Source organism: Nerophis lumbriciformis, linkage group LG20 (genome assembly GCF_033978685.3).
Source record: "Nerophis lumbriciformis linkage group LG20, RoL_Nlum_v2.1, whole genome shotgun sequence".
In the NCBI taxonomy this organism is placed as follows: domain Eukaryota; kingdom Metazoa; phylum Chordata; class Actinopteri; order Syngnathiformes; family Syngnathidae; genus Nerophis; species Nerophis lumbriciformis.
In genome coordinates, this window is record NC_084567.2 from 28,211,312 (window position 1) to 28,230,415 (window position 19,104).

The 19,104-nt window shown below is 39.6% G+C and overlaps 1 protein-coding gene across 5 annotated transcripts in view; it reads right to left on the minus strand.

Annotated features, from left to right (window-relative positions):
* The window catches only part of akna (AT-hook transcription factor), a 100,581-nt gene that overhangs the window by 62,139 nt on the left and 19,338 nt on the right, over positions 1-19,104 (minus strand). For 4 of the 5 annotated variants that reach the window (XR_009817451.2, XR_009817452.2, XM_061980745.2 and 1 more), the window contains exons 3-12: positions 16,045-16,663; positions 15,642-15,945; positions 15,335-15,409; positions 9,441-9,594; positions 9,136-9,251; positions 9,008-9,055; positions 8,829-8,932; positions 5,282-5,414; positions 663-790; positions 403-559 (exon numbers count right to left, since the gene is read on the minus strand). Coding sequence is in view for 3 of the 5 variants with exons in the window: in XM_061980745.2 (XP_061836729.2) it covers positions 403-559; positions 663-790; positions 5,282-5,414; positions 8,829-8,932; positions 9,008-9,055; positions 9,136-9,251; positions 9,441-9,594; positions 15,335-15,409; positions 15,642-15,945; positions 16,045-16,663 (1,838 nt within the window). In the remaining 2 variants the exon portion in view is untranslated. The remainder of the gene's footprint in view (positions 1-402; positions 560-662; positions 791-5,281; positions 5,415-8,828; positions 8,933-9,007; positions 9,056-9,135; positions 9,252-9,440; positions 9,595-15,334; positions 15,410-15,641; positions 15,946-16,044; positions 16,664-19,104) is intronic. The other variant, XM_072915339.1, reaches the window with a different exon arrangement.

The window sequence follows — 19,104 nt, forward strand, 5'->3', positions numbered from 1 at the left end:
ACTTATTTTACTTTTACTTTTCTGTAAAAGACTTTAAATTGCCTTGTATACCAATTGTGCGCTATAAATAAACTTGCCTAATTGAGCAGAACAAAGATAGTGTAACGACAAGATTGTTTTGTCATATTGACATCAAGAACTCTAGTGTTGTTGAATATACCTCACTGCACTGTAAGTGTAATCGATGGATAATGAAGTGTTGTGTTGCTGGTGTGGAAAGAGCGGAGAGGAAACATGTGTGTGAGTTTATACATTGTGCTGGAACTGAGCACACGCCTCAGACTCGGTGACCATCTGTTTGGATGCTTCACAAATAGATTTTTTGTTTTTCTGCTTGGTTACTACCGTTTGTCGGCAGCTGTGCCCTTATGGTACATGCTGGTAAGCATTTCTATAGCTGACCTGATAAAAAGCTCTCCTGATCTCATTGTGTGGTTTGGACCACTTCTTCTCAGATGCAGTAATGTCTCCAAGACTGCTCAAACTGCTGCTGCAGGAGTTCTCAATCTTCTTTCTCCTCCTGTCATTAGCAGGGTGACTTACAGGTGTGGTGGAAGTCCTGTACAACATACATACAAGAACAGTATAACACTGCATGATGAATTAGGACAACAAATTATAAAAAAAAATAAAAACCCAAACATACAAAAAAGTGTACATACTGATTCACGTTTACGGCTTGTTTTTCACATTTTTGGTTGAGGTGAGCAGAATTCAGGTTCCATTCAGTTCCTTTCGTCTCATCACTGCTGCTTTCAGTAATCTCTGTTGGATCAATCATATGTTGGTTCTGGAATGAAAAACAAATGTGTAATGAGAACATCATACACACATAAAGTACCGTATTTTTCGGAGTATAAGTCACTCCTCAGTATAAGTCACACCGGCCGAAAATACATAATAAAGAAGGAAAAAAACATATAGTCACACTGGAGTATAAGTCCCATTTTTTGGGGAAATTTATTTCATAAAACCCAACACCAAGAATAGACATTTGAAAGGCAATTTAAAATAAATAAAGAATAGTGAACAACAGGCTGAATAAGTGTACGTTATATGACGCATAAATAACCAACTGAGAACGTGCCTGGTATGTTAACGTAACATATTATGGTAAGAGTCATTCAAATAACTATAACATATAGAACATGCTATACGTTTACCAAACAATCCGTCACTTCTAATCGCTAAATCCGATGAAATCTTATACGTCTAGTCTCTTACGTAAATTAGCTAAATAATATTATTTGATATTTTACGGTAATGTGCTAATAATTTCACACATAAGTCGCCCCTGAGTATAAGTCGCACCCCCGGCCAAAGTATGAAAAAAACTGCGACTTATAGTCCGAAAAATACGGTATATTCATACAGTTACCAAACACTAAAAACTTTTGAAGAAATCGTTTTATTGTATCTTCTCAATAGGTACTGTGGAGTAGTGAGTGTACCGTTTGTTTAGCAGCAACTTACATGATTCATATTGGCTGATAAAAAATTACTCAACACAAGCCAAAGTCGACATAGCACACAAGTGAGTACACTCTGTACATGTCCCTCCTGATTACTTCGCGGTCATGCTTACAGCGTGGGATTCTTTGTTTCAGCCTTTGATACCCAGGCCAGGGGTCGGCAACCCAAAATGTTGAAAGAGCCATATTGGACCAAATATAAAAAATAAAAATCTGTCTGGAGCTGCAAAAAATTAAAAACCCTATATAAGTCTTACAATGAAGGCAACACATGATGTAAGTGTCTATATTAGCTATAATAGCCTACAATCAAAGGCTGACGCAAACCTTCGTTGACAGAAATGTTGCATTTTAATTTTTATTCTACACATTTTTGCAACATTGGAAATCATTAGTAAAATGGAAGCTTCTCACAGGATAAGCTAACTTCCGGAAATTACTGGCTCAGAATGGCCAAAGGTATAGATGTGTGTGTCCAAGCGTAAGGAAACTGCAGGCTGTGTTCTTCTAATGGATTTATTACAATCTTTGCAAGCTGGGTAACGTTTGCTGTGGCCTGGATCAAAATGGCACACAAACAACTATGGGAAATGCAGTCAATATTACATACATAAAACGTTTGGTGGACAAAATGAGACAAAGAAGGAGTATAATAAAACATGTATTTCTGTGGCAGCATCTGAGAAAGTTGTACATGTAAACAAACTACGATGAGTTCAAGGATCGCTGAAATTAGTAGGACAAAATGGTGCTTGCCAAATCCTCTCATCAGTGAAGCATGTTTTTAATATAAACAGTAGGTTTTTCTAACAATTAGGAACGTTTGTGTCATGTTTGTCCTCTTACAGAAAATATATTAAAACACAAAATAAATATTTTTCTTCATCTTTTTCCATTTTCACTCATCTCTTAACCCTTGTGTAATGTTCATATTGTTGTTACTCAGCCAGCGTTTGTGGGTCTGATGGACCCGTTGCATTTTGTGGCTTTTAATGCCTCACAATCACACACTTTTATGTTAAAATACTGAACAGATATTTACCTTATCCCAATAAACATCTGTTCAGTATTTTAACATAAAAGTGTTTGATTGTGAGGCATTAAAAGCCACAAAATGCAACGGGTCCATCAGACCCACAAACGCTGGCTGAGTAACAACAATATGAACGTTGCACGGAAAATTTCTCTGCCAGTTTCTGCATCACACAGGGATTCTTCTTTTGTGTTTCTGCACCTGCGGTTCCCACACAAGGTTGCAACATTGTTTGTCAACACTGTCTGCTCTCATTTTCTCGCACATTTGACCCTCTGATGTTCTGTATACCTACACTCTGTCCTCCTCCTGTCTAGACCTGCTGTGTGTGTGTGTGTGTGTGTGTGTGTGTGTGTGTGTGTGTGTGTGTGTGTGTGTGCGTGCGTGCGTGCGTGCGTGCGTGCGTGCGTGCATGTGGTACACAGAACATCAATTTCCACACTTCCAGTGGACCCGGACATCTTATATGTAATAGAAATGTGTAGGGGGGGTGTATGGTGTGTGGTCATTAAATATGTATTCTGATATATGTTCTTGACAGAAAATGAGCGAAAGTCAGTGAGTCTCAGTTTGAAAAATTTATTAATTGTATCATTTTTCTTTTAATAAAAAATGAAAACGGGTCCCACAGACCCGAACACCACACAAGGGTTAAAGAGGTCCAGGGAATCACTAGGCCCCCGACCTAGGAAAACCAGTTTGTCACATGCATATGGCCCTAATCTTCCGTTTGCGCCCAAGTGTTTTTCTACGGGATTAAAGATACGCACGTTTTTCTTCTTCGTATTCTCCCATCCAGCCTTTGGACACACTCACATTGTATGAGTATGGGAAAAGTGCTTAAGTCATGAAGGAAAATGGGCTTATTACTAATGACGTAGACTTTGCCGTCAAGCCTTTTTTTGAAAATCATGGAATATGAAGTTTTACTATCACTTGTGAGTCTGAATGAAACATATAACACTTAAATTTGATAGTTGCATGTTGGCTTCAACGTTCAAAATCGTACATTGAATGTCCCAGGATGCCCAAACACGGCTCAGAGGCGCGGTTGTCTTCCGCTGTTGTTGCTTTTTTCTTCTCTTCCACTCAAGCAGACAAGACAATGATGTGCATCTAGATTTTTGATAGTTAATAAAGGAATAATACAGAGTGGCATTACTGTGTTTTTTACCTCATCTCAATGGATGTTTGCAGGTGTCTTAATTGAATCGATCAGAATCAATTTGATAGCTCTCTAGAAGTTTTTAAAAATAATTGTATTACGTGTGGTGTACACTGCATTCAAACTTTAGGAGCAATATACTGTTTCACCTTCCAGGGGCGCTGGACTGATTGCAGCTTCAGAGGCACATAAGAACTAAAGTACTTAAGTCAATGGGAGAATGTGTGGATTGAATAAATTTGTTAGCAGCAATTGCTATAAAACGGGAAAGGTGTAGGATAAAAAAAACAACGTTTTTTTCCTACTCCTTTTTAGACATGTTGAAATGTGAAACTGTTAATATGTGATGGACCACATTGTAATTGTATGCACGTTTGAAAAACTTTAGAGATGTCCGATAATATCAGACTGCCGATATTATCGGCCGATAAATGCTTTAAAATGTAATATCGGAAATTATCGGTATCCGTTTCAAAAAGTAAAATGTATGACTTTTTAAAACGCAGCTATGTACACGGACGTAAGGAGAAGTACAGAGCGCCAATAAACCTTAAAGGCACTGCCTTTGCGGGCCGGCCCAATCACATAATATCTACGGCTTGTCACACACACAAGTGAATGGAACGCATACTTGATCAATAGCCATACCGGTCACACTGAGGATGGCCGTATAAACAACTTTAACACTGTTACAAATATGCACCACACTGTGAACCCGCACCAAACAAGAATGACAAACACATTTCGGGAGAACATCCGCACCGTAACACAACATAAACACAAAAGAACAAATACCCAGAACCCCTTGCAGCACTAACTCTTCCGGGACGCTACAATATACACCCCCCGCTACTCCCTACCCCCCACACCTCAACCCCACCCCCCAACCCCAACCCCGCCCACCTCAACCTCCTCATGCTCTCTCAGGGAGAGCATGTCCCAAATTCTAAGCTTCTGTTTTGAGGCATGTTAAAAAAAATAATGCACTTTGTGACTTCAATAATAAATATGACATTTTTTTCCATAACTTGAGTTGATTTATTTTGGAAAACCTTGTTACATTGTTTAATGCATCCAGCTTGGCATCACAACAAAATTAGGCATAATAATGTGTTAATTCCACGACTGTATATATCGGTATCGGTTGATATCGGAATCGGTAATTAAGAGTTGGACAATATTGGAATATCGGATACCGGCAAAAAAGCCATTATCGGACATCTCTAAAAAAATGTATACCGAAACCACAACTTTTGCCAATTTTTTCTGTCATACATCTGTATGAAAAGTGTTGGCATCTGAAAAGCGAAGTTCCGCTGTCATTTTAAAATGACAATCCACCCAAAGCCATATGTTCTGTGGGCTAGAGATCGGCGATATATCCTAAAATCTATTTAGTGGCTGCGGCTTATATACCAGTACACGTTATAGTCCGTAAAATACGATATATTGTAGGCCGTACTTATATCATGTACCGGTATATTGTCTATATCCCACCACTCTACTGGGAAAAAATATAATATAAATAATTTTTAATTCGGCAAAAAAACACAAAAACTTAGAGAACAGTTTGAATATGCCTCATTCTGGGGGGAAGAGAAATTATGTTACCTCTGAGTGCAAATCATCAGAAGATGATTTTGTGGCGGTAAGAGGAGGATGACCGACATCAGCTCTCTGTTCCACCTTCTCCTTCAGCGCGTCCAGATGCAGCCCACACTGATAGATGAACTCCTCCAGTTCTCTAATATACACATAGGAATGTCAAATAGTGGGGACACTTTATGATTTCTTAACCATTCTTCTTTCAGGGCGGAATGAATCATACATCATTAATCATGATTTTTAAAAACACAAGAATTGGATGCACACGTTTGTATTTATTTTGGATTTTTTAAATTAAGTTACCAAGAGTTGAAAATAGGAGTTTTCCGATCAGGGTTTTTTACTGCCAGTTTCAATCATTCATGAGTGAGATGGACCGATAATAATCACTTGTATTGAAATGTTTTAATTAGACTTAGACAAACTTTAATGATCCACAAGGGAAATTGTTCAACACAGTAGCTCAGTTACAATGATAGAAAGTGTAAGGATTGAAAGGACAGTGCAGGTATAAATAGACTAAATATAGCGATATAAACGAATATATACATAATATGTGTACAGTATATTATATATACAGATATATTATATTATGTCTATAACATATATACAATATATAACAATTACCATGTATAATATTACAGTATATGTGACAGCAGCAGCATAAAATAGAGAGTAGATCCAGCAGAAAATAGAAAATAGACATTAAAAACAAAGAGAAGTAGCTGACATAGAAGGTGTCAGGTAATAGGCAGTGTATTTATAGTGAGTGCTACTTACAGTGTAACAATATTAACACAATATTTAAAGAATGCTCCATTTCCTCTAAAGCCTTCTAAACAATGCCAAGGTGTCATAAGGTTCAATGTGTTTGGACGTGAGCTTGCATGCAGTTTTGGATGCCTTTAAACCAGTGGTTCTTAACCTTGTTGGAGGTACCGAATCCCACCAGTTTCATATGCGCATTCACCGAACCCTTCTTTAGTGAAAAATTAAAAAAAATATATTTTTTTCAAATTCAAGACAAAGTTATATGTTTTTTTTACTGGTGCACAAAATGAACCATGCATGAACATCACCTTGTTCAAAGAACAAAACCAACACAGTGCATGAACTCACAACAAATTACACACCTGCAAATCAGATGGAAAATTAGAGGGAACATTGTTTGGGGGTATCCATAATACGCCAATAGGGAGAAGTTTTTATTTACATGATGAGTCGGGTGTGTCTTGACCTCCGCGTTGGAGTTTGATCGAACCCAGGTTAAGAACCACTGCTTTAAACACTGTGTGTTGCAATCTTTTTAACAATAAGCTAATTGTGATGTCACAGATTCAAAGCACTTTCAGTTCATGCTCTCAGCCAGACCCTTCCTCTCTGCTCTGCTCATTTGTGCTATTGCCTGGAGCCTGCAGTATTATTCCTTCTTGTTTTACTGCTCTTCCGCCTGCTCTGATGTCTATAAAATAAATACTTCCATGTTTATTTGTCCACGACATTTTACACAGGACTGTTCTGTCAACATGGACAAGTACAGTACGTACAAATTGGTATAGCGGCTAAACTCTGGCAAAAAAGACAAAATCATTGCGGAATTACAACTAAGTACAACTTGGTCTATCGGCTAAACTCTGGCGAAAAAGACAAGAATATTGCAAAATTACAACTTGGTTTGAGAAAACCCAAGATAAGCTTTGATAAAGTATTATTTTCCATCTAATCTTTGCATGTCCATAATAATGTAAGTGACGAGCGACATGCAGTGACGAATGCAGGGCTCGAATTTACCCACGGCAACCAAGGCACGTGAGATGACCTTAGAATGGTTATCCGTGATTATTCAGGGTGTCTTATTTGGGTCGGATGAGAGTGCATTACTCTAGTCTTGACAACAAGATGTCCACTGTGTTTATACAGACGGTTTATAAAGACAAACTCAAACGTCACAATCCATCCACAAACAAACCGGTCATAGCTTTCTCGACTCTTATAATTTTCAAAATCTTTCAAAGTGTAAAATGGGCTGCGTTGAAAAATTAAGTAGTTCACCAAGTATAAAACATTGAGGAAGATGTCAGGATCTCTACTCCACTCAGATTTGTCGATCTGGTAAAGATCCTCACATCCAATTACGGCTTGTTTTCTCCTTGTACCGAGTAAGGGAATTCTTATGTAGTGACCCGCAGTATTTCATTATCGTACCTCAGGCCGTGCAATATTATTTTCCACTGAATACTGCGGAGATATCACCTGTGCATTGAGTAGCACTATTGCTCGGTAAACAAAACCTACCAATTTGGCTGCCAGCAATGCATTGTGGGATACTTTAGCAATAAAAGAACCCAAAGCCCTCTATTCCCTTGCACATCCTTCCTGCCGTTAAGGTCAATACCAACACCAGTAACGCCACACGATGGGCCCCCAAAGCTGAAGAAGATTGACTCGACCATTGAAAAAGGAAAAATTTGCTGCACAAAACAGAACGGAAAAAGAATTTGGCCGGGTGGCCGGGTATGTATACACACACACAAATAGAAAGCTTGGGCCCCCGGAAAAAATTATTTTAACTCAATGTGGCCCCTAAGTCAAAACGTTTGGGGTGTCGCTGCCACTACGCTAATTAAGGAGTCACGGGTAGGACCTGATATTCAGCTGGGAACGAGTTAAACAAATAACCACAAGACATATGACCATGAACCACAACACGCTTTATATTCCCACATTCTGTTCATTTACATTTTTGATATTACCATTATTATTGAATATGCCTGTAACAGTTCATAATACTTATGTTAGAATAATTGTTTGTAAGTTATCACAAAAACGTTGTGTAACATTGAGGGTCTGATGAGAAGACAAAAGCTGTCTTTGAAACCTACCAAGAAGGCTCGTAAAACTCCACTGTGTAAGGGGGAAAGCCACATGAAGGGTTTCTGTTTTCTCTCATGTATGGTAATCAACAGAAATATATTGTTCTAACCCAAGGACTTCAAAGCGGAGAGATCCAAGGATCTGCCCAATTTCCAGACAAACTCTTTTTGAAGTATTTTACGAACTCTTTTTGAACTATTTTATGGACCTCTTTTTGAAGTATTTTACGAACTCTCTTGAACTATTTTATGGAACTCTTTTTGAACTATTTTACGACCTCTTCTTTTGAACTATTCTGTAACCAAAGGCAACGCTGTTTACGACCCACTTACCCCTGGAAGTGGAAGTGGTGGTCAGGTGGTCGGAGAAAGTCAAATAAAGAAGGAGGGGTGTAATCTTTTGGCAGAGCGTGCTAAGACACTGTAAGAGGTTACAGGTCGACGGCGTCTCTCCTTAATTGAGTCCAAATTTAATTCTGTCTCTGTTTGATTCTTTGCTTCTTGTCTTGTTTAATAGATGTCATCAGTGTTTGAACCTGACATCTTCATAAATGCATGACATAATACGTATATATACTATTTTTTCCCAGCTGAGCACAAGCTAATTGTGACTGGCAATATTTATATACATGGATGGATCCCTGCGGCCATTACATATATTAAAACTCAAATTGTCTTACCGATTAGGGTCAAAATGGCCACTTGCTGTTCCTTCCTTTTCTTTTTTGGCCAACAGGTATCCCTTTTCTAAAGAGTCCAGTCCTTCATAAAGCGTTGAGAGACCCTAAAGAGCAGTAAAAATTCTTGATTGTTGAGACCTGCCAAATTTCAGTAAAAATTACAAACTTGTTGGTCTTACCGTCACCTTTGGTATTTTGCACTTTAGCTGCTCCTCAAAACGCTGCAGCTGCATGGATCAAGACAGCACATTATGACATCAAGTGAGGATTTTAGGCATTAGTCCCATGAAACAAAGAGCTTACCAACCTGCTGGAGGAGTCCGTCGGCCTGAGCGTAGAGCGTACTGGCCACTTGCGGACCTCCCTGGAAATCTGAGATATTTGAGATGGAGGCAGATAAAGATGATAGGCCACAAGTAGATCCTGTTAAGTACACATATTTGCAAAGGAAGCAGTCAGTCCTGACAATTTGAAGCTTACTTAAGTTCAATACTGGTCAAAATCCAGTGGCCTTTTTTGGCATGCATTATTTATAGAGCGGACACATGCTGTAACTTTTTAGTTAGTGTGATAGATGAGATAAGAGGCTAATGCTAAATATAATGAATTTACTTTGGCTACTGGGTTCGTTGGAAGGTGGGGAACCAGGGCTGGGCTGCGCTCTCTGAGCCTGAGGAAACTCCAGTCTCATAATTTTTGAGGGCTCAAAATATAATCCTGATGGGTCAAAATGAGCAGGCCTGGGTTGGTCAGAGTGTAGTTTAACCTAGTGGAAATGAAAAAAAAAAAAATGTCATTCACAATAAAATGAGTATAATATCAAAATAGTATTTGTTTTCTAGTTTTTGTTTAAACCGTGCTCTTTTTGTGGTTAAGGTTACAAGTAATACTTCAAACATTGATAACAAACTCATAAATCATGTGATTTAATGTATTCAAGAACAAAAATTAAGCCTCAAACATCTCAACTTTTATCACAACTCCCGATAAATCTGCTGCAAATTCAGGCCTTTAACAATCTTCAGAACCCAGAGGGTGTCACACTATGTGGGCAATTTGATTTATTTGTTGTTTTTCTAATCAGAATCAGAATTAGAATCAGAAATAATCCCCGAGGGGATTTAAACATTTTCAGCACAATCCCATTCAAGAGCAGACAAACATTACAGGGAGAAAGAACAGGATCATTGATGGGTCTGCTAACTTCCGGCGCCCCTTACAAAAAAGGTGAGAAACAGGTAAACGCTGAGGGGTGGGGCTGGGGGGTTGTGGGGTGAGAAAAACAAAAATTCAGGCTAAGCCTGGGCCCTGGAGAAAGGGTCCAGACTGAGGCCAAGGAAGAAGAAAAACTCATAGCCATAAGCATGTGTGTAAGAGGGAAACATCAAAGAACACAAAGGACATTTTCAGCAGGAAGTTGTTGGATCTTTGCTGGTTTGGAATTGTCCTTCATCTTCCTGCCTCTCCTCTAGAATTGATTCTCCCTTTTTGCTGGTACCATGAGTTCTCTCTCTTTGGATACGCCTTTGGAGTAGTACTTTTTGTAGAAGCTTCACGGCTGTCAATAAAAGACTTTGGCTGCTACAACGCCACTTTTCTGGGGTCCAAACTTGAACTTAACGTAACAGAGGGACTGCTTAATGATGCACTACCTTAGGAACAATAATTTTACTTTAAAATGCCAGATGCAACATCAGCCGGGCGTTATATTTCTGTATTTGGTTAGTATGTGATAAGTAAATGATGGTAGACAGTATGTACCACTTTACCCTGCCCTGAGAATATGTCTAAATCTAAATAAGTGTCATAGGGCTGTGGGATCACAGCCTGGGGTGATTTCTGAACTGAATCGCAAGATGGATCACATCATGGAAAAGCTGGTTGAAAGGGAAAAATTGGATATAAGGGCCAGCATGGATGGATAGAACAGAGAAGCCATTGTAATGTCTGCTCGCGGAAAAACAAAAATCCTAATCTACGATTTGACTCCCTCGAATGGCCTTGACGCTGCAACAACAGGAGCAGGCTGTTCGGAAAACATCCCCCTAGGACACTTCAATGATGGACGCTTTTGACCTGCCTCCCTCCTCAACGACACCTGGAGTCGAACTTTTGCTTGCATGCAGAACGGCCTCAGGCCTATGGCCTATGGACACTACATCAACACACCCAAGACAAAAGGCATATACACACATACCCCCCGACCCCCACCGCTTGATTCCCCTTCAGGGTGATGGACGGCTGGCAGCGCTTTATAGCAGCAGTCGACCTCCAGGGTCTCAACCCCCCCCCCCCCCCCCCCCCCCCGTTGCGAGTTGTCGTGATTATATGTAACATGTTTATGTGTGCATGGCATGGAGGATTTTTCCCAATCCAGACTAGGCCCCCTTAGGAGCCCAGTCTAGATTGTATTTTTTTTTACTCATCTTCTTCCCCAGGGTTTTACCTTTTTCCCATCTTTTACGGTGCGCCTTTGGCGACCTATCAGCGTTCCTGTTCTGTAACCCTGTACGCTGTTTGTCTGTCTAATCTGGAACGGGTTTGTGCTGAAAACATAGTTTTGTTGTACTTGTGCAATGACAATAAAGTCCTATCCTATCCTAGAAAGCTGCTATCCATTTGACCAAATTGTTTCTACCACAGTTAGCAACTACAGTAGTCTGTAGCATTGTCTTTGTTAAGAAACCCACACAGCTAAACAACCTGATATGACCAGAAGCACTCCCTAGCGCTTTGAAGGCACACAGCATTTGTTTGGCCAACTGTTCATTTACAGCGAGTAAATGTGAAGTGGGAGTTTAGCGAGACGTGTGAAATCACAGAGAGAACAAACAATGTTAGTAATCCAACTGTGTACATGTAAATGTAAATGACTTAATTCCTACAGTGCCCCCTCCTTCCGAGTTGTCAGTGTTGGAATGAGGTAAATACTATGTTTAATATACATTGATTAACAAAGTGACACATCTGTTTTTACCAGCCAAGTCAAAAGAGAAAATCAGCTCCATTTAAGGAATGCCATAATAACGATTAAGATTTGAATATTGGTAGCCCCAGCACTAAAATGTATAAGCCATTTCACCGAATTTGTGCCATTTTCTTGAAGCAAAGTGTCCTGCACATTCATCTGATTGTATATTTAAAAAATAGAAAAACAATTAAATACTTAATAAAATACTAATTTAAACTGGAAAAGTAGCATTTGTTGCCTGTGCCAGCTTCCAAAATAAGACTATCATGAATTGCTATACTTTTAAATCTTTCAAAAATGACAAAAAGAAACCTTGGTACGACTTTCACTTCTCTCAGTTTTTTATCTTTTATCTTATTTTGAAAGAATCTCCACTTCCACCCGTGTGTTTCGCTGTCACACTTGATGGCGCATTTTCCATCATTGTGCGCGGTTACAGTTAGCTAGCAAAACGATTAATTGAGCATTAAAGTGGACCTTTTATGCAAAACCAACTATTCTTACCCAATGGTACATGTTTTTGTGTATTTGGGATCTGCATAAGGCCCGATAATTTGAAATCTAACCATGGAGGCATGACGAAGATATTTATAAAACAATCTTTTCTGCTTTCATATTTCCACATGCTCCATTTGTGATGTTTCTCCCATTGGTGACATATATCTCCATATAAGATAAAGTTTTACCCAAAGAACATTGCGCGAGTTCGCCATGGTTGTCCGACGCTGTAGTGAATAAGTTCCTTCTTTTTCTCCATCCTCTTGTTGTGGGGCAGACTGGCTCGTACATGCACTTGCATCTTCCGCTGTTGCCATTTTTTGTACAAAGTAACATATAGTTCTAACTAGAGATGTCTGATAATATCGGACTGCCGATATCATTGGCCTTAAAATGCCTTAAAATGTAATATCGGAAATTATCGGTATCGGTTTCAAATTTATCGGTATCGGTTTCAAAAAGTAAAATTTATGACTTTTTAAAACGCCCCTGTGTACACGGATGTAGGGAGAAGTACAGAGTGCCAATAAACCTTAAAGGCACTGCCTTTGCGTTCCACCCCAGTCACACAATATCTACGGCTTTTCACACACACAAGTGAATGCAAAGCATACTTGGTCAACAGCCATACCGGTCACACTGAGGGTGGCCGTATAAACAACTTTAACACTGTTACAAATATGCGCCACACTGTGAACCCACACCAAACAGGAATGACAAACATTTCGGGAGAACATCCACACCATAACACAACATAAACACAACATAACAAATACCCAGAACCCCTTGCAGCACTAACTCTTCCGGGACGCTACAATTTATACCCCCCCACCCCCTCCCCAGGCAATGCTCCTTTTTGTTTAGATGCATTTAACTTTATTTTAACACAGTGACCAATAAACATGCATAAAAGCAGATATGTTCAAACTGGACTCTGCACTCTGTGAGGCAGACGTGCTAACTAAGCCTGGGCTGATAGTACATAAATTGATGAATCAACGATAAATGAATATGACCTCGACAAATTACCATCTCCAGTTTTTTCCTCTCTCACTTTAGAACAGGGTACAAGAGGGTTCACTTCCTGCATCACTCTGAACACTTAAGTGTGTTCATTCAATTGCAGAATTAAATGAATAGAGTGAATCCTCTTGTCAGTCATCCACAATCTGTGGGCAGAGGTGGGATCGCAAGTTTACACAATATGAGGCATGGATAGAAAGCCTCGCTGCTCGCTAGTGGGAAGCACTGGAAAGTAACACAAAATGATGATTGCAAAACCAAATGTCCTGTGTGGGAATATTTCAGCTTCAAAATAAATGATCAAGATGAGCCCATCAACACGGACAATCAAGCAAATGCCCGATTTGCTGGAAAGTGATAACAATAACAAAAATACACTTGACAGTTTTTCAAATTTGGGGAAAATTCTGCACTTCAAGATATTCAATATCTACTGAAGTTCAATTTATGCTAACAGAAATTGAGAGTCCATTAAATTTGTATTATTTGTTTACTTTTTTTTGATAATTGAAAATGTATTGACCTTTCAAATACAATGGTAAACAAAGACTGAGGAATAAAAGTGTATTGCTTATCAAAAGGAATATTTTCATTATTAATGTTATTATTGTTACGGTTCAGACTCCTGCCAACACCGCTCATCCGTCTGTGCGCTCCAGTGAGAGCACCGCGGGCCACACCCACGGGTGTTTCCTCTCTCCGCTGCGGGCGCACCTCCGCACAGCTGCAGGAGATCTGTAATCTGTGCACCTGCCTGGGATGAACGAGCTGCCTTCATAAGCTCGCACAACCTGCCATGCGGCGCCGGAGTATAGTCTTCTGTTGGCGTACAGTAAGCGATCATCCTGCTTGATGCAATCCTCCTCTCTCTGTGTTTTGCCCCTCCGTGTTCTCAGTGTGTTTTCGTCCCTGCAGTACCCTCCGTCGCCTGGAAAGTGAGCTGTGCGTCTCACTTTTCCCCGGATCTCCCTCTGGATTCTGACTGCCTCCCTCGATCCTTGACTTCCCTGGCTTTGGACTGTGACCTGTAGACTTCTCTCTCCCCTGGACTTTCTCGTATTTTGTTCAACATTTACGGTAATACTCAACAGCTAATCTACAACACATTGTCAGGTTTGTCACTGACAGTTATGTTTTGAGTTTTTCCTCTGTCTGTCTTTATTTCCTGTAAGCGCTCTTATTTTGGTTCTATTTCCTGCTTGTATCCCTGAGTTTTTTCCCCCCTCAGCTGTGGCTGATTGGCACCTGGCCACACCTGGTGTCAATCAGCCAGCTACTATTTAGTCCTGCTTTGCCCTCCAGTCAGGGCTGGAGTATTGTCATTATGATTGTCAATGTAATTAATACTTATCGTTGTAGCTGTGTCTACTTCTGTTCACTCTGCTCATGTCATAGTTCCTTCGTGTCATAGTAATTGTTTTTGTTTCTTGTCCACAGTTAGCCTTTGTGCTAGTTTTTGTTCATAGCCAAGTTTGTTCTCCGCCTTGTGCGCGCCTTTTGTTTGTACCCTTTTGTTTGTTCTTGTTTTAGTGTTAAATTAAATCATGTTTTCCTGCTCAATGCCTGCCGTCTCTGCATCTTGGGGTTCGTCACCAACACCATGTGACACACATAGCCTTACACCATACACACTCTAGGATTTTGTCACACTTAATTTCTTTAGTAAATATATTAAGCGTTGTTTTATTTATTATATATATATGGTCTATATATATAATAAATACCTAAAGCTATACAACTCCCTGGTGTCAGTTGCCGTCACCTCCCTCTGCGAACCATAACAATTATTACTACATTCGTGCTTAATTTGGTCTCAAAATAATGCAGTCAAAAATAGTGTTTCTTATTATTTATCTGCAATTATTTATGGGACAATATATCCTTTATAAACATTTATTTTATCAGCCTAGGGCTAACCATTACCACACCATGTTCTTATTTACTTTTCTTTTTTTATATAAACACAACTCTCTGATCATACAGCAGGTGTCACTGTGGTTCAAGATGAACTAACCTTGGCTTCCAGACGTAGACGGTCAATGGTGTTCCCTGCCTCGGCATATTTAGTCAGCAGTCTGTTATAGTCCTCCTGCAGCCAAAGGATGGAGGGAAAAGGATGGTGAAAATGACACTCTGCATCCTCTGCAGTGGAAATGTGTGGTGTTTTGTATAACAGAAGGTCCAATGCTAAGGATACTATTTTTTTAGAAGAGAAGTCATTTTAGATGACATTTCCTCTAGAACATGTCTACACATCTTACTTGACTTAATAGTATTTAATAATAATTCCAATTCTAACGGCTGTGTTTACAAAGCAATACCTGCAGCTGTTCAGCCAAGATATGGGCCTTGTGTTGACATCGAAACTCCTGAGGTACCGTGGAGCTTGGAGAACCGGTTGATGTTCTTTTATTATAGTCTGACAGAGTTTGAGAGCCGTCAGTCGTGTTCAGTAGGACTTCTTTCACGATGTCAGCAGGAGATTTAAAGACAACAGGCGTCAAGCACTTTGGAGAATTGTTGGTGGACCATCTGCTCTTTGGTGGCTTGTAATCCCCTTTAGGGAATGAGACCCTCGACTTTACCTTAGATAAATCTGGTATCGCGTGGCTAGGGTAGCCTTTTCTGTAATAACAATGTAGTTCATAGTTATTTTTTGTAGACAATGAGCACCATTTTTCAAGTTTAACAAATAATTTAAGAAGTTTACAAGAAGACTGTCACCTTGATTCATTATCTCTTCTTGGAGACTGGAAGCGATCCTTTGATGGTGACCTTTGCCTGGGTGAGAAAGTGAGCTTTTTAAGACCCTTATTTGAATGCTCATTGACAGTACTGTGCTGATATTCCGAAATAGTCGTGTCTTCAAATTCTTCTTCTTCTTTTTTAGACTTTTGCTGATGGTGACGAGGACTGGACACGCAGCTCATTGCGCTGTTTGTTTCAAGAGGACTATCTGGAAATTCCTTATCTGGAATGGTTTCACTGTCAATTCCTGCAGCCACAGTACTTTCCTCAGCAGTAAAAGGGCACAGGTGGGAGGAAAGGAGGAGAGTGGGGCATGATAAGGCCTTGTATGTTAGACATTGAGGTTTGCAGTCGCCATTAGCTTCCAGGAACAAAAATGTCGACTCAAAACATTGGTTCTCTGACGTTTCTTTATCATTACTCACTGTCTCCTTTCGGAAAACTCTCTCACCCTCTCCTGACCCATTTCTTTCCTCTTGAGCCTTGCCTATACATGTGTCTTCCTCTGTACTCTGCACTTCTTTTGTCGTCATCTTGTCTTTTTCCTCGTCTTCATGATCACTTTGTTGTCTTAAGATACAGATTTCATCATCATCTGAAAGAATTGACATATTTGAGAGAGGAGAATAAGTTAGGCAGTGTATTGATTTTACCTTATGTCTAAACTACCACTATTTCTATTTTTCAAGTGCTGGTTCAGGCATCGTTTTAAAAGTACTAGAATCGGTTAAAATGTAAACGATATTTATCCCTACTAAAAAGTGTCCGCTGAAAGCAGCTGTATCTCACGGTTAGAGGGCTGCTCGTATTTGAAAGAGCCGTGTATAATATCGTACAAAATAGCCGTGATTAACAACCATGACAGCCAATTAGGTATGTAATGATAACGGTATTATATAATAAATCGCAGTACTATTCCCAGTGGTTAGTATTACTGTTTCAACCAAAAATTAGTCGCAAAACCGTGATTGATAACCGCATTTCCATAAACTCAAGGGCTGGTGATATTGCTTATTTACTGGAGAAGCAAGCTAGTGCGCTTATCAGTGCTAACCTGAATGCAAAAGACATTAACATATTTCTCCATTAAGAAATAATACACCCCGATATAAACTTGAATAAACATATTACTGTATGGACAACTAAGATATTCAATTGTGCACAGTGAACCTACAAGATGTGCTCTCTCAGTTGAGTGGTAGCTGTGAAGAGCCATACATACATACATAGACGTCAGACAGGTCTACAGCAGGAAGTGAACCCGCGATACATCACATAATCCAAACGTGCAACCCCAGTTTTGCCTTTATCATCAACATGTTTATAGTGTCGCTGTTTTATTTTATTTTTTAAATAAAACTGTGTTCGAAGTCTTTAATGTGTGTAAAATTACTTTGTGAGCACAATCAACAAAACCGTGGTAATAATGTTAACCGTGATTATTTTAGGTCACAATAATAGTGATATGAAATTTTCATAACGTAACATTTCTACACCCAATGAAAAACATTTGATTCGGTCTGTGCGGAAATGTTATACAAAGTGTAACTTCTAATTGCGACCAATATCTTCAATATCGGTTGATACTAATATTGATCCGATACGATAAGAGCAGGAATCATACAAACTTGTATTGTTTTGTAGTGTAGACTGTTTTGTCAAAAGAAATTAGTCCAACAGAGAACAATAGTAGGTATGAAAAACATTAACCTATTTAATGTTAACCATCGTGCATGAACTTATGCTGTCTTTGAGTTGAAGTGGACTCGTAATTGTTTTTTGGCGACAACTGGTGGCCACAATAATTTACTAAGTTAAGTTAAGTCATAACGCAGTTTAAGTGAATGATGATTGAATGATTATTATTTACTTTCTAGTACACTTCTGCCTTGGAAACTTTGTATATGTAAGTAATATGTAACTATAATTATTTGATACTTGTTTATAATGACAAATGTGCTGTTTCAGACTGCAATATTGTTCAATGAAAAACACTTAATAGATATGTCTAGCTTGTGTGCTAATCTGTTGTGTAGCTGCTAGCTCCCAGTAGCCCAAGGCTGTACGATGTGACAAATCCATTCGCATTTGCGACTAAAAGTAGATCGCACGACTGGAAAAATAGAACTTACGCCGTTGCTAAAACAATAAAGTTAATGCTGTCCCAAAACCTATGGACATTTAAAATATTAGGAAACAGATTTCCACTGTTCTATTAACCGGAACGTTTACAATCATGATTGTTTAGACACTGATTGCTTAAAGGCCTACTGAAACCCACTACTACCGACCACGCAGTCTGATAGTTTATATATCAATGATGAAATCTTAACATTGCAACACATGCCAATACGGCCGGCTTAGCTTACTTAAAGTGCAATTTTAAATTTCGCGCGAAATATCCTGCTGAAAACGTCTCGGTATGATGACGCTTGCGCGTGACGTCACGGATTGTAGAGGACATTTTGGGACAACATGGTGGCCAGCTATTAAGTCGTCTGTTTTCATCGCAAAATTCCACAGTATTCTGGACATCTGTGTTGGTGAATCTTTTGCAATTTGTTCAATGAACAATGGAGACAGCAAAGAAGAAAGCTGTGGGTGGGAAGCGGTGTATTGCGGCAGGTGTTGTGCCGGATAACGCACCCCCGCCGTAGAATGCACCCCTTGACTGTTGTGCTGGATAACACAGCCGGTTTTTCATTGTTTACATTCCCGGAAGATGACAGTCAAGCTTTACCATTGGCCTGTGGAGAACTGGGACAACAGACACTCTTACCAGGAGGACTTTGAGTTGGATGCGCAGACGCGGTACCGTGAGTACGCATGCAGCTGCGGTTTCCAAACAGTTGATAGCTTGCCCGTACGTGCGTGCCGCTATGTACATGTCACGTACGCAACTTTGGGGACTTTGGGGAAATATATGTGCTGTATGAACTTTGGGGAGGTGAACGGTACTTTGGGCTGTGGGATTGAGTGTGTTGTGCAGGTGTTTGAGTTGTATTGGCGGGTTATATGGACGGGAGGGGGGAGGTG